Below are 19,430 nucleotides of genomic sequence, written 5' to 3' on the forward strand. Positions count from 1 at the left end.
TCCCCCAATAAAAAAGTAAAACGTCCGTTTTTCCTCATTTTACCCCCAAAAAAGCGTAAAAACAATAAAACACATATTTGGTATCGCTGCGTGCGTAAAAGTCTGAACCATTAAAATATATTGTTAATCATCCCGTACGGTGAACGGCGTAAACATAAAAAAAAATAAAAAAAAATCCAAAATCGCTGTTTTTGTCACATTTTATTCAAAAATTTTTTTATAAATGAATAAAAAGTAAAATCTAAGCAAAAATTATACTGATTAAAACTACAGATCATGGCGCAAAAAATGAGCCCTCATATCGCCCCACATACGGAAAAATTTGAAAGTTATAGGTAGTCAAATTAGGGCAATTTCAAACATACTAATTTTGTTAAAATGGTTTGAGATTTTTTTAAGCGGTACAATTATAGAAAAGAATATAATCATGGGTATCATTTTAATAGTATTGACCCACAGAATAAAGAAAACATATAATTTTTACCGGAAAGTGTACAACGTGAAAACAAAACCTTCCAAAATTTGCTAAATTGCGTTTTTCTTTTCAATTTTCCCACAAATAATAATTGTTTGGTTGCGCCGTACATTTTTATGGTAAAATAAATGCTGTCATTACAAAGTACAATTGGTGACGCAAAAAACAAACCCTCATATGGGTCTGTGGATGGAAATATAAGAGAGTTATGATTTTTAGAAGGCGAGGAAGAAAAAACGAAAATGCAAAAATAAAATTGGTCTGGTCCTTAAGGGGTTAATTAGCAAATTCTTTATTTTTAGCCAATTTTGGGTTTAAAAAAAAAAAAAAGTCTGTAAAAAAACTATTAATCTGCAGATTTTAACCAAACTGTATAAAAATGCAGTTTTTATTTTATTTATTTTCTTTTTTTAAATTGTTAAAAACTGACCTATTTATTAACACAATAGTTGTAAGGAGTTTTAAATGATTACTGTTTTAAATGGTGACTTTTCCCTGCATGTGATATGTAGTATTACTAGATATTTAAATGTAATTATAATATGTGGTCAGAGAAAGAGTTGCCCTGCTGGGTTGCTGGCTATTAGTGGCCGAGCTATGGGTGCTTGTTGCTACGGTATGTTGTGACCCCTTTTCCGGGCTAAACAGATCTATCGATGAAAACTGTGTGTCTGAGATTAAGTCCAACCAATCGAAGGCAAAGACTGATGTTAATGCTGACAACCCCTGTAAAGCGCTACAGAGTATTCTGCAGCTGAACCCCCCCCCCCCAAAAAAAAATAAAAAATAAAAAAAAAAGGAAGTAAATAAGCAATATCCCCAATCTTCTTACATATACAACCCATCTGTGATAGGGAGCGAAGATAGATAAACAGATACGTTTTACTAAGACTACAGCAGATTTTTAATCTGTAGATCCAAAATCAGATCCAGATTCCTGAATTATATATTTGCATCTAAGACGTTTTAATTTTTTTATTTTAGCAAATACATAAACATTGGTATAAAAGCCAAAATGGCTCAAATGAATAAAAATACATTTTAATTATTAGTACATGTTTTTCCAGAGTAAGTAGAAGAAAAATGATGGAATCACCTTGTAATCTGGATTACAAAAGCAAATAATGGCAAAAGTCTAAAAGATGTGATTTAGTTTGAAGTTAATAAGGGAAGGCGCTAGCAGATATTACAGAGCAGTAAGGCTATGTTCACACTACAGAATCTCCGCACGGAGAGTCTCTATGTGGACAATCCACAAACTGCGGGTGCCGACATAGGACAGCACAGAAATGAGTCGTGTCAGACTGCTATGCATTCCGTGAAGATTCTGCAGAAAGAAAGAAAACGGGGCTGAAAACGTCACACTGCCGCTCAGCCTATTGCCGGCCGAGTGGGGAGTGCAGTAGGACTCGCCGACCATCGGCAACCAGGAAGAAGATCGCGGCGGAGACCGGAGTGGGTTCCTGGAGGCACCGGGGGAGCGAAGGAAGGTATGTACCTCTTTATTTTTTTACCACTGGCAGTATGGAGGACAATTTTTTAATTCTGGAGTACTCCTTTAATAAATGTGATTTAACCCCTTCCCTAATAAGTTTGAAAAAAATAAATGATGTAAATAAACAAACATGTGGTGTCGCCCCATGCGTAGATGTCCGAACTAAAAAAAATAATAATAATAATGTTAATTAACCCCTTAAGGACCAATCCCATTTTCACCTTAAGGACCAGACCAATTTAGTTTTTGCGTTTTCGTCTTTTCCTCCTCGCCTTCTAAAATCCATAAATCTTTTATATTTCCATCTACAGACCCATATAAGGGCTTGTTTTTTGTGTGACCAATTGTACTTTGTAATGAAATATCTCATTTTACAATAAAATGTAAGGCGAACCCCCCCAAAAAAAATTTTAGGGAGGAAATTTAAATGAAAACTACAATTTTACACATTTTGGAGGGTTTTGTTTTCACACTGTACATGTGTTCTTTATTCTGTGGGTCAATGAGATTAAAATGATACCCATGGCTAGATACTTTTATATTTTTGTACCGCTTAAAAAAAAAAATCTAAAACTTTTTGTACAATATCAGTAATCAAAAATTTTGACCAACAAGAACTTTTTCATTTTTCCGTATATAGGGCGGTATGAGGGCTCATTTTTTGCGCCATCATCTGTACTTTTTATCGATATATTTTTATAGTTCGGACATTTCCGCATGCGGCGATACCACATTTTATTTACACGTGTATTTTTTTTATGGGAAAAGGGGGGCGATTCTCACTTATTAGGGAAGCGGTTAAATTATCTTAATTTACACCCTCTAGTGGCTATAGCACTACACACAATGATCTGCTACACCGATCATTGCTGTGCATTAACACGGCAATGATCAGTGTTATCAGCAGTCGATTGCTCAAGCCTGGATTTCAGGCTTGGAGCAATCAAACGCCAATTGGACGTGATGGAGCCAGGTAAGGCTGCATTCACATCTCGGTTTTACACTACGGGTGCCGGATCCGGATGGGGAGGGGCAAATCGGGCGATCCCGTACCCCAGCCGGACCAGCTCAAAAATGAGCTGACGGTGACTCCGGCCGGCTCATTTTTGACCCGTATCCAGTTTTGTGACCGGACCTAAAACCGTAGTATACTACGGTTGTAGGTCCGGTCACAAAACTGGATACGGGTCAAAAATGAGCCGACCGGAGTCACAGTTTGACTCCGGTCGGCTCATTAAAGTGAATGGAGTTTAGCGCTGGTCCGGCTGGGCTACGGGAGCGCCTGGTTTGCCCCTCCCCCAGCCGGATCCGGCACCCATAGTGTAAAACCGAGATGTAAATGCAGCCTAAGACACCCTCCGCTTGCGTTCTAGCTGATCGGGACATCGTGATTTCACGCAATGGTCCTGATCAGCCCGACTGAGCTGCCGAGAGTGTATTTTTGCTACTTTAGACGCGGCGATCAACTTTGAACTCCGCATCTAAAGGGTTAATAGCGTGTGGCACAACAATCTGTGCCGCAAGCTATTAGCCCAGGGTCCCGGCTTTCATTAGCCACCGGGACCGACCCGCTATGACGCGAACTATAAAAATATATCGTTAATTAAACTGCACTGTCAATGGCATATGCGCAAAAAAATTCCAAAGTATATTTGGTCACTTTTTAGATCATGAAAAAAATTAAAAAGCGATCTGAAAAAAAATCATAACTACATTTTTGTATTGATCAGACTTTTTGAAGTACAACAAAATCAAACCTATATAAGTAGGGTATCCTTTCAATTGTATGGACCTACAGAATAAAGATAGTGTAATTTTTACCAAAAAATGCACTGCGTAGAAATGGAAGCCCCCTTTTTTTCTTCAATTTTGTCGCACAAATTATTATTATTTTTTCCATTTCGCCGTGGATATTTTGGTACAATGACTATATACCAGGACCGGGTGCAGTGCGTACAGGTACGCCCTGCGTCCTTAAAAAGGTTAAAAGCTATAAAAAAATAATTAAAAAAAAGTATTTTTACTGAAACGTGCACTGGGTAGAAAAGGAGGCCCCCCCCCCCCCCCCAAAATGGCAGTTTTTTTTTTTTTTGTTTTGTTTTTTATTTTGCCCCACTAAATTTTTTTTTTGTTTCACCATAGATTTTGTGGTGAAATGATTGATTTCATTCTAAAGTAAAATTTGTGGTGCAAAAAACAAGCCCTCATATGTCTCTGTAGGTAGAAAATTAAGAGTTATGATTTTTAGAAGATGAGGAGGAAAAAGTAAAAAAGTGGGAAAAACCTTAAAGCATACCTGTCAGATCCAACAAAAAAATTTTTTTTAATACATCACTCAGTACCTAATCCTGACCACGTACATCAAATTTTTATGTGTCTAGCACCTTTATTTTTTTATTGCACTTTAAATTTAGCTCACTAGTCTGAATTCTTCTCAAAGGAAGGGGGCGTGGCCTCACTGTGCAGGTCTTCGCCCCCTCCCTCAATATGCTGTCTGCTGACATCTCCCCTAGCAAAACTACAACCCCCAGCTTGTCCTCACTGACAGTTGCGGGACACAAGCTGATGGAGGATTTTTCCCCCAGCTGTGAGCCCTGCGCTCACAGCTGTCAATCAAGGAAGTGGGTCCATAATGTAGGTGATGACGCATGGACACAGCAGGACTAGTATGTGTCCAAGCTGTCAGGGGGGGGGGGCAGTTGTTTGACTGGCTTTTTCAGTATGAAATACTGAATTTTTTCTAATCAAAGCAATTGCAAAACCTATTGGTTTTGCATGCTTTACAACATATCAAAAGTTTTTGTATCTGACAGTGCCCATTTAAGGAGTTAAAGCACCATTGGCATTAATAACAGCATCCAGTCTACCTGGGTTGATGCCACAAGTTAACATCTTGATTTGGTGATTTTCTGCCATTCTCTCCAGATCTTCTTAAGTTTTGTCATGTTGAATGGGGACCATTGGTGAACAGTTGTCCCTAAGCCCCTCCTGTGTTGTCTTTGCAGTGGAGAATTCATCTCCATTCAGCTTTCCTTTGATCCTAACCAGTATACCTGTCCCAGATGCTAACCAGCCCCCCACCCCCACAGCATGATGCTGCCACCACCACACTTTACTGTACAAGGCCACATAAAAAAGTGGAATGGTCCGAAGAATTTCTAAATGCATGGTATGGGAAGAAATTAGAAATTAAAATTAGGAATTCAATTTTGTCTGCCTGTTGAGTGTCTGGCAAGGGTCAAGCCCATTCCACCTGAGCTGCAGAAGGCTAATTTAGAGATGTGCTTCTTGACAGGATAAAGTACATTTAATATTAACTAACCGGCCACTTGTCACCCACTCACTGCAGAGAGGGAAGAGGCAGAGAAGCATTCTCCTCTGTGCTCCTCTCTGGTGGGGTCACGTTACATCACTGACTCCTTGCTGCATTTTAGAAGATGTGCCTTTGCCTGACCATTTACTTGGAAATTTAATTGCAGGCCCCCTCTCATTCCCAGCCCCAAAAAAAAAAAAAAAAAAAATATGCTACCAGCAGGCCCCCTTTTTCACCCTTGGCAACCGGGCAGTACCTGACATGTCAGTCCACCCCTGCATTCACCTAAAGCTGTTGGCTTAGCCAGGTGTTAATGTGTTCTGAAGGGGAGATAAGCTACTGTCAGACTGCTCTGGTGGCAGCTTATCTTCTTGAAGAAAGAAAAGGGGGAGGGGCAGGTACAATGTAATATGCTGCGAATTGTCAGGTTTGACTACATTTTTACAAATGTGTATGGGGCATTTAGTGTCCCATAATTTTATTGCAAGACTGGAGGCTAATATTATGCAATTCTTTCTTTACTGAAAATATCCAGCAGCAAAACATTTAATGATAAGAAAAGGTGAAAAAACTTTACATGTGCAGACAAACGTGCTATGCATAATGCTTAGCCAATCAACGGTATGCAAGGTTATTTAAGTCCTTGGTGTCATCAATTATTCCTCTTTCTTTGCTGCTCATGGAAAGATCACAGTGTTGCTGTTCTCTATTTTCCATTATAATACTATTTTATATGTCCCATACTGCTTTTATTTCATATTTCTTTTCTATCAATATTTCCTATTATTTATTTTTTTCTATCATTCTATCCTCCATATATATAGTTTTATCCGTTTTATATTAGAACATATTTTCTGTGCCATATATATTACTTTGTTCCCTATACAATAAACATTGCCATATCTTTATTTCATCAATCTTCTTTTCTTTTAGTGACTCCCTTATACCTGCATTGATCATGCCAGTACTATTTATCTGAGGCATAACTTACCTGTATTACCGGCCACTACGTACCACGTGACCGGCCTAGTTGGCTCGCGCTGCTCTCTGCGCTGTTAGTAATCTTCTCAGCTCTTCCTGCGCTGATTTCCTCACACGGCAGCATCCTTTCACAGCTCCACATTGAATCTGTGCAGCTCCGTCTCAGTACTGTCTTCTCCGCATCACAGCTCCTGCATTCGGCTGCGTTCTTGTGCCCCTTACAGTCCAGTTTGAGGTATTACAACTATTAAACATTATCCTGTATTACCTCATTCTAGTGCTCATATTAAAAAATATTACATATTATTCATTTTTCTTCACAGGTTTTTTTTCCCTCCTTCCCTTATACTCATATATTCTTAATACGTCTACCACGGATATCGCCAAAAATAAAGACCCTAACACTATGATTGAAGACCAGATTCACTCTATTGTTAAGGAATCTGTTAATAGGTCTGTTCAGTCTGCTGTCCAATCAGTTTTGTCTGCATGCAGGATACCATAGAACAGTCTGTGGCCCTTGCTTTATCGCATACTACTCCACACCCATCCTCTAATATTCTTCCATCATCTCCCACGGACCATTAATGGTCTGCAGAGGATGCTGCCAATACTCCCTCAGAACATCACATTCCTCGCAAACATTCCTCAAAAAACGCCATATTACTGTTGACGACCGCACCTCCAAAAAAGTGTGCATATAGCACCACAGGGGAGCAGGTCAGGTCCATTTTGAAAGTTCCCTACCAACTTGCAGCACTAATGCAGATGTCAAAAAGTCACATCAGAGACCCTCCACCCATGAGGAAGAGCATAGCGTACAGGATCGGACATCCTCTAGAAGGTTAAAATCTGACTCCTACCAAGAGTCCTCTAGTGATATGTCCTCAGATGAATATATTTCTGGCAATGAGGATTCATATTTTGTTGATGAGGAATCTGAGGATAATGACATCAGCTTTCATGATGCTGAAAAATCGGATAATACTATCTGAGATAGAACTGGAACGCCTTTTTTCCATCCCTCCCAGATTAAGCACCCAAGGTAAGGGGAATGGATCCCACATTCCCAAGTGACTAAATTTATTAATTTTTGGTTAAAAAAAGGGATTGGATAAGGCAGAAAGAAGTAAATAAAAAGCTGAACGCCCATCCCTACCTTCTAATATGGCTATTACACCTGAAATTGATCCCATTCTCATAAAATATCTATTAAAGAGTGGAAAAAATTTAAAAAAAAAAAAGGGGCTAGACCGCTCATTTAAGACTTGCCAAGACAAATGTCTTGATATTCTTGGCCCCCTCACCCAGATTTGGCGGAGGAGTCTTAATCCTCAGGTAATCTATTAAAATATTCTATTCTTAAAGGTTGGGCACAAAGGGATATGTGCCTCTTCGGCAATGCTAAAGCGGTATTTTGTGCCAAAAGAATACGCACCATCCTTATGAAATTAGATTCCCAACTCTTACATTTGGCATCTTCAGAAGCCATCTCCACTACAGACGGTCTTTAATTTGGAGAATCTTTTATGAAAGAGATATCCAAATATGTGGAACTCTTTTTTCCTCATTGGATAAGGCCCAGGCATCTTTACGGAAAGTTTTCCTCCCCAAGGTTTTTAACAGGGCTGGGAGAGGCAGGGCTCTCCCAGCCTTGTTCAACATAGGACACCCTTCAGAGGCTCCTACTCATATAATCCCTCTTATCCCATCCCTCCTACCCAGCCTGCCCCCTTCTTCCCTTACAGAGGCAGATCCTGGAGACCTAGAGGAAGAAGAGGATTTACCAGATCAAACCCAACTTCAGGCGAGTCTTCCTCTTCTACGTTCTTCCCATCTACCATTAGGAGGTCGACTAAAACATTTTTTCCACAATTGGAATATTTTGACCTGAGATTCGTGGATACTAAATACGGTTCTAGGTTACCAAATAGACTTTCTATGCACTCCTTTCCAACCTCATTTACCTCATCCTATCCAGTTTTCTCTAGCAGATCAGAAACTGGTGGATATAGAGACAAAAGAACTCAAGTTAAAGAATGCCATAATCCCAATAAATTCATGTCAGCCACGTATTCTGAGCAACATATTCCTGGTAAAGAAAAAAGATGGAGGTTTCAAACCCGTAAGCAATCTGATAATTCTGGACAATTTTATCAGATACCACAATTTCAAAATGGAGGGCATTCATCTATTCAGAAACATCCTGCTACAAGGAGATTGGTTGACAAAAATAGATTTAAAAGACGCATACTTAACTGTTCTTATTCATCTCGACTCTCAACCGTATCTACAATTTCAATGACGTCACCAACTATGGCAATTTACTTGCCTTCCTTTTGGCCTCTCTTCCACACCTTGGTGTTTCACCAAATTGTTAAAACCAGTGATGGCCGTTCTACATTCACATGGTGTTTGTCTGATAATATATCTAGACGATATCCACATTATGGCCCAGTCTCTCTCTCTGATTCCACTTCACTTTCAATCCCTACTAACAGATTAGGGATTTCTCATCACTATGGAGAAATCCATTCTTACTTCTTCCAAAGATCTAGAATTTTGGGGTTTCGTTCGTTTCCTTTCCAAGAAACTTTCTTTGATTCAGAAGGAAATTCGCTCTGTCCTCAACAAGGATTCAATTTCTCTATGCTTCATTGCCCGGATCATAGGACTTCTCTTGGCTTCTATTTAAGTCATTTTTTCCTGCCCCTCTTCATTACAGGGCACTTCAAAAGGCTAAAAATCCAACACTTGCAAAAAGGTTTGGATTATTCAGACAAAGCCAATATTTCTACAGAAGCCAAGGAAGAGCTCCTCTGGTGGCTTCAACACATTACATTTTGGAATGGGAAGACCATCTTCAATTCCAAACCAGATTTCTGCATAGAATCAGATGCCAGCCTTGGCGGATGGGGAGCTCGCTGGCCAATTCAGACGTGGTTTCCCCAAATTCTGGAAATGAGTATAGATTTCCCGAGAATCACCACAATTCATCCTTTTCTTCAAGATGCTTTGGGGAATCCTCATCCCTTAATTCTGTCGAACCAACTCTCTTTTAGCCTGGAAAATTTTGGGTCATCAGAACTTATCTCTGGATTTTCTCAATCTACTAAAACCATCCTCTCTGAAGCATGGGCCCCAGGTACCAAATAGTTTTATAGATCAGCCTGGAAAATTTGGGTACGTTGGTGCAATCAAAGGAATTTGGATCCTGTGCATTCCTCTATAGTACATATTTTGAATTTGCTTTCTGAGGCCTTTGATTCAGATAAGGCTTATTGCACTCTTAATGTCTATCATTTGGCCATATCTTTTCACCATGCTCCTATTGATTCTATTCCGATAGGTAAACATCCTCTTGTTTGCAAACTTCTTAAAAAGGTATTTGTTTTAAAAGACCTCCTCAACACAGATATTCTACTTGGGACTTTAATACCCTTTTAGATCTATTATCTTGGGATGATAATGACTCCATATCCTTGAAACGCCTTTCCTTCAAACTTACTGTACTCCTTTGTTTAATTTCCATAAAAAGGAGTATCTGATGTCAAAGCATTAGATGTTTCTCAAATACAATACTTACCTAATGGTGTACAATTTTCTATTTTTAGAAGAACCAAAACTAACCTTCATTCTGTTTTTTACCCTGCTTTTCCTCACAATGATAAATTGTGTGTAGGTCGATGTCTTAAATCCTATGAAACTAAAACACAACCTCTTTGACACGTTTCTTCTACCCAAACTTCTCATTTCATACTGTAAGCCTCACATTCCTGTTTCATCTCCTACTTTGGCTAGATGGATCAAACAGTCTATGTCTATGGCTAGCATTGATACTTCCATTTTTAATGCTCTTTCCACTAGAGGTGCAATTTCCACAAAAATGTTTACATTTTTCAATTTCAAATTCTCAAGACTGCAAATTGGTCTTCAGATTCCACTTTTAGGGTATGTTCAGACGAGCAGATTTACAGAGTATTTGACGCCGCGGATCTGCCGCTGAGGGACCTCTGTATGCTGCATTTAGAGGTGCCTGCTTGGTGCGGCAATACGCCGCTATGTGCAGACACACTGAAGCGATGTGCGAGTCGCCGCGCATGCGCAGTGTACTCGCACACATCGTAGTCGCTCCCACTGCTCCTCGCACACATCGAGGCCGAGAGGTGCTGCGATGTGAGAGTATACTGTGCATGCGCGCGGCGAGCAGGCATCTGTAAAGGCAGCATACAGAGGTCCTTCAGCGGCAGATCCACAGCGAAATGTACGCTGTAAATACGCTCGTCTGAAGGTATCCTTAAAAAGTTTTATTTTAAACCTGACTCATTTCTCTATGAATGTTTCTTTAGTTGTACTTTGTTCTTGCATAATATCTTTTTTCTTCTTTATCATTGTAAGCTTTGAACTTGCATAATATGAGCCTCCAGTCTTACAATAAAATTGGAGATTTTCCTAGTCCAGATGAAGGAAAATATAGATTTTTTTTTTTAAAGACCGGAGGCGAATATTATCCCTCCCATATACCCATCCCTATAACATTGTTTTTTCTTCTTTTGAGCTGTTTAAACTGTTCCAGAATTTTCTTTACCTTCGAAGATTCCAGTTTTTCTTCTCGTTCCTTCCCAGAACGTTCTCAACTTTGAGATTCCTTGTTGTTCACTGGATTTGGATGTTTGTTACAAGCTTTCCTTCACCACCAAAGAAGGATAATTGATGAAACCAAGGACTGCACATGTAAAGTTTGTTCACCTTTTCTTATTAACTAGAATTGCTTAATATTCGCCTCCTGTCTTTAATAAAATCTATATTTTCCGTCATCTAGACGAGGAAAATATCCAACTTTGTGGATATTTGAAACGTATAACTATTTTATTTACTATTGCTTTTGTAGCACCAACCTATTCTGTACCAACCTTTGTACAGAGATTGTCATCATTCACATCACATCCTCCCATAGACTTGCATTAAGGAGGCGGGGAGTGACATCACAAGGGGGAGGAGTCATAACATCAAGATACTCCGGCCCCGTGGTCGTGAAGCTTCAGCCATGGAGCCTCCAGCACTGCGTGCAACTGAGACAGGTGGGTGCTGCATGAGGGATTGGGGGGGGGGGGGGGTCCTGAGATCCAGGCATGAGCAGTCAAGCGGCAGAATCATTGATCAATGGTTTCCTATGAGAAACCATTGATCAATGCAAAAGATCAGTGTGTGCAGTGTTATAGCCCCTTATGGGAGCTATAACATTGCAAAAAAAAAAAAAGTGAAAAAAAAAATAAGTGAATAAAGATCATTTACCTCCTTCCCTAATAAAAATTTGAATCACCCCCTTTTCCTATTAAAAAAAAAGTGTAAATAAAAATAAACATGTGATATCGCTGTGTGCGTAAATGTCTGAAAATTGCGTATTTTTGGCCACTTTTTATATAATGAAAAATGAATAAAAAGTGATCCAATCAATACAAAAATGTTTTAGCTAAAAATTTCAGATCACAGCGTAAAAAATTAGCCCTCATACCGCCCCTTACGCGGAAAAATAAAGAAAAGTTATAGGGGTCAGAAGATGACAATTTTAAACATATAAATTTTCCTGCATGTAGTTATGATTTTTTCCAGAAGTATGACAAAATCAAACCTAGGTATACGTAGGTTATAATTTTAATCGTATGGACCTACAGAATAATGATAAAGGTGTAGTTTTTACCGAAAAATGTACTGCGTAAAAACGGAAGCCCCCAAAAGTTACAAAATGGTGTTTTTTCTTCTATTTTGTCGCACAATGATTTTTTTTCCCCGTTTCGCTGTAAACTTTTGGGTAAAATGACTGATGTCATTACAAAGTAGAATTGGTGGCGCAAAAAATAAGCCATCATATAGATTTTTAGGTGAAAATTTGAAAGGGTTATGATTTTTAAAAGGTAAGGAGGAAAAAACGAAAGTGCAAAAAACGGAAAAACACTCTCCCCAAGGGGTTAAATCGGTGTAAAAAGTCTCCCTAATGCAGCATACATGCATAGTGGTTTCACAAAGATCTACAGACCTGCTGAAAGTACATCTGTAAAGGTACAGTAAGCTCAGGGTGTTCATCCATTGCTCGGGCCAACATCTTATTAATGGATTTGTTGAAGTCTCGCAGGTCACGAACAGTAATATCACGTTCATCCTGGGTTTCTCCTTTGCTTTTCTTTGCAGAGCGGATTTCTTTTACCAGCTTGGAACACTAATGGAAATAAAATATTTTAACAATACTATAAATGGGCCTGACCATTTTTAGTTTACTTTTTTCATTACTAAAATGTAATTGATTTCTATAGCTTGGAATCTTTTATTTCCTCGTGCAAAGGCTTTCCTTCTTAGTCTTGCCAAGTTATTCTAGAACATGTGTTTTTTGTAATGCATTTTTTTTTTATATAATAGCAGGCCTTCCTTACTCTCTCTCAGAAAAGCAAGACAACAAAAAAAAGACAAAAATGTAATTAACACTTACAGGACCAAGATTTTCAGATGCAAATCTTGACCATTAGAATAAAATATTCAAATATTTTTTATTCCTTTTATACTTAAAAATACTAAATATTTTTCCACTTTTGCAGTGGGCTTTTAAAAGGTGGTATTTTTAATTCTACATAGGGAATAAATATGCAAATTTGGTTTTTTTAGGGTCACATTTAGCGTATCTGCTGCATATTTTCCACACACTTAAGAAAATAAATTCTGCACAAAATCTGCACAGAAATGGACCTGCAGTGAAGACTTCAAGTCTACTGAAGACTTTTTACTACTGACCTTAAAAGGGGGAAGTAAAAATCTGCAATAAATATGCAGTGTTGCAGAATTTGATGAAACAGAGTAAGGCTGGGTTCACACCACGTTTTGTTAAATACGGTTCCCGTATACGGCTGGGAGGAGGGGGGGGGGCTTAATCACGGCGCCTGCACTCAGCCGTATTCGGGAACCGTATTTAATGCATGTCTATGAGCCGACCAGAGTGAACCGCAGGCTCCTGTCGGCTTCATTTTCGTCCGTATGCGGTTTCCCTACCGCATTTTTGCCTACGGTCGGGAAACCGCATACGGCCGAAAACGAAGAGACATGCATCATAGACATGCATTAAATATGGTTCCCGAATACGGCTGAGTGCGGGAGCCGCGATTAAGCCCCCCCCCCTCCTCCCAGCCGTATACGGGAACCGTAGTTAACAAAACGTGGTGTGAACCCAGCCTAAACCTGCAAGTGCAGATATTTAACCACTTTTTGTATTTAAATCATGCAAAATATCCCATTAGAATTTTGGTGCAGATTTGGTCTAGATTTTCTGCTGCAGAATCTCTTCTGCATGTGGTTTTATAATGCTATATATAGTGTAGTTAGTGTACTTAGTATTTAAAATACTCAAAAACAAAGAAGGTATCTATATAAATCCTCATAGCTTGTCTTGAAATGTTAGCTGGTATGATAGAGTGGAGCTAGAGAGGCAAATTTGTGTCCTTCCTGTATTCCATAGTATGCAATATAAGGGTTAAAAGGAACAAAAAACTAGGAGGGACATTTATCAATGTTTTCTTATGTATTTTTTTTTAGTTATATTTTTCTTACAATTTTTTTTGCTTATGTGCGACATATTTATCAACTGCTTTCAGCCTGTTGATAAATTTCTTTCACATAAGCAATTTTTCTTTTTTGCTTTGGTAGTGGCTTTTTCTGCTCCATGTCTGAGCTGGAGTAAATTTTGTAGGTTTTTCATGTAATGCGACTTTTGCACTTGATAAATCTCTGACCACAGCAAGTCAAAAATCACTTTTTGCTTTGGTAAGCAAGATTTTTATTTTTTGCTTAGGACACTGCACAATCAAAAAGTTGCAGACTTTTTTGCGACATTTTTAAGCAAAAAAAAAAATACTACTAAATGCTTTGATAAATCTCCCCATAGGTGCGCACCTCGTGAAGGATGTATGGAAAATACTAAAGGTGAAATGTGAAAAGATAGCTTCTTACCAAAGGGTGTTATGCTCAGAGCACAACACCTTGTGAGCGCATCCAGTAACATCTAACAGTCAGCAGCCCAGGCCCCTCGGTAATCTGGCTGGTCCACCGATGCAAATTCAAGAATAAACCATTGTGTATTGCGACACGGGAAAAGATGGGACATCCAGGAGAGGTGCTTCTCTGCAAAGTTTTATTAGTAGTAAAAGCATGCAATGCACCAATAGAGAATTTCTAGAAATACTCTATTGGTGCGTTGCATGATTTTACTACTAATAAAACTTTGCAGAGAAGCACCTCTCCTGGATGTCCCATCTTTTCCCATACCGCAATACATGATGGTTTATTCCTGCATAGTATGCATTATATCAGAGATAACAAATATCTTCATGCTTGCTAATCACTATTAGGACGGCTTCTCAAAGGCTTATTACAGCCACTTAATCACATCCCTATTATGGCCACCAGGTGTCAGTTTGGATCATAAGACTTTCAGCCATAAGTCCTGTCAAGACGGCCTTAGTAGTGATCTGCATAGAGAGGAATGCCAGTAGGACACAGGTCATGTCCACCCAGCATGCTAATCTCCCTCATAAGGGTAATAGTTCTCCTTTGGGAGAGCACCAAAAAAAGCTGATGGAGAATTTTAGGCTATTCATGCTCCATGGTGAATTCTTGGAAGAAGGATATGCAAAGTAGCGCTCTGGTGCCACTTTTTACAGATAAATATCTTTCCCTTTTGGGAAAGCCTCTGAGTTGGTTTGTTAAATCCCCAGTCATATGCAAAGGCTTCTGAAAGGGGTACTCCGGTGGAATTTTTTTAAAATTTTATTTTATTTTTTTAAATCAACTGGGGCCAGAAAGTTAAACAGATTTGTAAATTACTTCTATTAAAAAAATCTTAATCCTTCCAGTACTTATTAGCTGCTGAATACTACAGATGAAATTATTTTCTTTTTGGAACACAGTACTCTCTGCTGACATATCTGTCCATTTTAGGAACTGTCAAGAGCAGCATATGTTTGCTATGGGGATTTTTTCCTACTCAGGACAGTTCTTAAAATGGACAGAGGTGTCAGCAGAGAGCACTGTGGTCATGATGTCAGCAGAGAGCTCTGTGTTCCAAAAAGAGAAGAATTTCCTCAGTAGTATTCAGCAGCTAATAAGTACTGGAAGGATTAAGATGTTTTAATAGAAGTAATTTACAAATATGTTTAACTTTCTGGCACCAGTTGAAAAAAAAAAAAAGTTTTCCACCGGAGTACCCCTTTAAGGAAGCCAAGCATTGACTTGAAGGGAAGCTACCTACAAAAGGTTCCACTGGAGAGTTACTTTAAATATCCTTCTTCCTTCTCCCCCATGTAATGTTTGGGGGCCCATGATGTCATAGTTATGTCACAAGTTACCATGGTAACGGTTTAATTGTAAGCTCAGTGTTCAGCATTTTTTTTTCCGACAGAGCTGACAGATGGGCTTCCATAGTATCAGCACAATCGTGGCTGAATGCTTTAAAGGGGTATTCCGGGTTCATACATCTTATCCCCTATCCAAAGGATACGGGATAAGATTATGATTGATGGGTTCCAGCCGCTGGGGACCCCCGCGATCTCGGTGCAGCCCCCGGCATTCTGTGCCGGGCGCTTCTTCCGAGACGGGGACGTGACCTCACGCCCCCTCCCATAGACATGAATGAAGGGGGCGTAACCGTGACGTCGCATGCCCGTCTTGGAAGCAGCGCCCAACACAGAATGCCGGGGCTGCACAGAGATCACGGGGGTGATTTTATCTCCTTTGGATAGGGCATAAGATTTATAAACCAGGAATACCCCTTTAAAGCACAATCCGTTATTAAAGTCAATATTGTAGATATACATCCTTGTTGCATGGAACAAAGTTAGCTAGGAACTATATCTACAGATTGGAAGCAAGAAGGGTTTAAAGAAACACTACAGGGCACACTGTGTTACCTCTTGCAGGGCTATAGGGCATTAGTTTATGACTTGTTGCTGATCTTTAAGTTGTGCACCTCCATTTTTTATGAAATAACACATAGTATTCATTTTTCCTGTAGTGTTCTTTTAATACAAATTACATTTTAAATGTATTGCCTATGTAGTCAAGGTATGTCAAAGGTGGTGCTTCCCAAAAAACTACAAAAGAAATACTATAAAAGGAAAAAAATGTGTGCACTTAATACTGTAAGTTAGAATTTTGCTGCAATTACACTGTTTTATAGCTAGCTTGTCAATACAGCATCAAGTAATGCTTTTATATTAAGTCATAAAATGAAGATACCCATGTATGTTTTACTTAAGATGATAATGGCGTTTTCTAAAGATTGCGAGTTACTAAGGGAAAAGATTACAGGTTTGAGCCTTTGTGAACAGAAAATCACTTGAAACAAAACCGATCCTTATAAGAATTCACATCTCCCTTCTGTACAGAATATAAAGCATGTTTCTCCTGCAAAATTGTGGACATTAACCTGTTTCATGACTCTCTCCAACTTGGTCTTTTGATCCTCTGTCTCTTTGTTAAGCTGTGTAATGCAAGGAAGCATTTCATTCACCTTCTCCTGGTACGACGATTCCTCTTTCATCATGCTATCAAAGGTGTTTTTCATAATCTGGAATAAAGTAACAGTTTCTTTAAAGATTATATAGAGCCTGTTGTCAAGGTTTATTTGAAAGTCTGGTTTGTCTTTTAACATTAAGAAGCCATTTTAGCAGTATGTGTGTCTGTACAGCTGGATACAGCGCTAATAGGTAATGCACACAGATATTAAACTTCAATATTTATATATTTTTCCATCTTATGTATGACGACTTAACAAATAAGACTGTCCTACATTTGCTAGGAAGTTTAAGACGAAAAACAAAAAAGTTATTATTTATGACATTGTCACCATTGAATTTACATTGCACTATAATACTATAACTATAATACTACTTACAGGTGGCCGTGACATGGCTAGTGGGCTTGCACTTCATGATCATAAAGTACATTAACGACCCGTTAGTGACATGTAAGTCATGGGTCGGGTGGGCGGACATGATGGGGGACCAGCGGGTCGGGTCCGCATCATGACCGGGAGATGTCCGCTGTTATCGGCAGCTGACATCTGCCGGTAATGACGGACATCGGAGTTTGCACCGACGTCCGTCATTTAACTGTTTAAATATCATGATCTATACAGATCATGGCATTTAAACATTAAAGTCCACTATTCCCCAGCGTCTAGTGGGGGGAGGGGGCTATGGGTTGCTAGGGGAGCCCAAAGTCTTACCGTCTCCTCGGCATCTTCCCTGGCTCTGAGATTGCTTAGGGCTCCCTTTTGGCAGCCCTTAGCAATCGAGCACAGATTTAATAAATTAATGTAATGCAATAGCATTACATTGATCTATGTAAGCCATCTGATGATGGCTTATGATTGGCCCCTATTCAGATTTTTTTAAATAAAACACTGTACAAAAAAAATAAAATTAAAAGCACATACACATATTTTGGTATTGCCGTGTGCGTAATTGTCCAAACTATTAAATTATGTTTCTGATCCTGCATAGTGAATAGCGTAAATCGCAAAAAAATTGCAAACCAAAATTGCTGATATTTTGTTACATTACATCCCCAAAAAAAACATAATAAAGAGTGATCAAAAAGCTAGAACTACACAAAGGTGGTACCGTTAAAAACTACAGCTCATGGAGCAAAAAAACAAACCCTAACACACATCCGTAGGTGGAAATATAAAAAAAAAAGTTATAGGGGTGAGAACATGGTAATTAACAATTTTTTTTTTTTTTTTTTTTAGGTTTAAGTGTTTTTTTTAACCATAAAATGAAACAATAATAATTGAAGTTTGGTATCATTGGAATCATATAATAAAGATATAATGTCAGATTTACTGTATTATGAACCATGAAAAAATTATTGCCCTACAAAATTGTGCAATTTCAAATTTTTTTCAATTTTGCCCTGCATATAATTTTTGTGTGTGAAATCAGTGGAAAGTCCAACTCGTCACACAGAAAATAAGCCCCAATACAACTTTGTCAGTGTGAAAAAAATAAAATAATAAAAATGTATTGATCTTAGAATGAAAGTCAGAAATCAAAATTTGCTGGGTCATGAAGGGGTTAATAAATGTTGCTGAGAAGCATTAGATCAAGGTGCATGTTGTGGATGTGCGACCATGTTGAATTCACATTGTGTTTTCTATCACTTTTTTTTTTTTTGCTTGGTCTGCACTCTGCCCCTCCTCCTCAGCCCAGGCCTATATCATTGGCAAGAAGCTGCATTAGGTAGGGCCCTATTCCTCCTGGCAGCCTCCAGTCTCATACTGGGAGCACACTGTGAGTGAGCTTTTTACATCTGTTCCCCCTGGTTTGGTGCTGTTTGGCGTCCATTGCTTCCCCAGTGTCTGTGGGAAGGCGCGGCCCTGGGACTGGTTCGAGTGGGATTGGGGCTGCTCTGCCAGTTGAGTCGTTCCCCCTGTGGAAACTGGTGTTGGGGTGGTGGTGGTCGCCACTCAGTGCTGCGCCATTTTATGCTAGGGATTCTAGGGACGCGCTACTTACAGGTGGCCGTGACGTGGCTAGCGGGCTTGCACTTCATGATCATAAAGTACAATAATGTCCTGTTAGTTTAATAAATGTTGCTCAGAAGCCTTAGATCATTGTACATGTTGTGGATGTGCGACCATGTCTGTTTTTTCTCAAGTTGAATTAATTATAATACTGTAACTATAATCTCTACCCCTGATACAAAACTCCCCCCTGCCTTTGCATTGTTTCTCCCTTACTTCCTATGTGCACTTATTTTTAAATTATTTTTTATTCTATATGCATATACATGGAATGAATTCTTTGACACCAATTGAGGAATTGCTTTTACACTCTTCTTAACTGTAATTTTGCAAGCTAAAATATTTACTGGCCCTTTGACCATTTGGGTGTGCACTTTACTGGATGAGATGGGCCCAGACATATGGTATGAAGGATAAAAATAAAATCATGCAATCTCATGACAAAAAGAATCTATCTGGTCCAACACCTGATTAAAATCTAATTTTTATTACCTCAGACTAAAAAAATACTATAACCCCGCAATCATCAAGAAACCCCTCATGGGCTAGCAACAAAGGAACTATAGGTGGCAGGATATGACCAAATCAGACCATAAATTGG

At 39.0% G+C, this 19,430-nt stretch overlaps 1 protein-coding gene across 4 annotated transcripts in view; it reads right to left on the bottom strand.

The window, feature by feature from the left end:
- CCDC39 (coiled-coil domain containing 39) overlaps positions 1-19,430 on the bottom strand; it is a 127,973-nt gene that overhangs the window by 7,602 nt on the left and 100,941 nt on the right. For all 4 annotated transcript variants that reach the window (XM_056565279.1, XM_056565278.1, XM_056565277.1 and 1 more), the window contains exons 17-18: positions 16,730-16,870; positions 12,302-12,481 (exon numbers count right to left, since the gene is read on the bottom strand). In XM_056565279.1, the coding sequence (XP_056421254.1) occupies positions 12,302-12,481; positions 16,730-16,870 (321 nt within the window). The remainder of the gene's footprint in view (positions 1-12,301; positions 12,482-16,729; positions 16,871-19,430) is intronic.

This window comes from Hyla sarda, chromosome 3 (assembly GCF_029499605.1).
Source record: "Hyla sarda isolate aHylSar1 chromosome 3, aHylSar1.hap1, whole genome shotgun sequence".
In the NCBI taxonomy this organism is placed as follows: Eukaryota; Metazoa; Chordata; class Amphibia; order Anura; family Hylidae; genus Hyla; species Hyla sarda.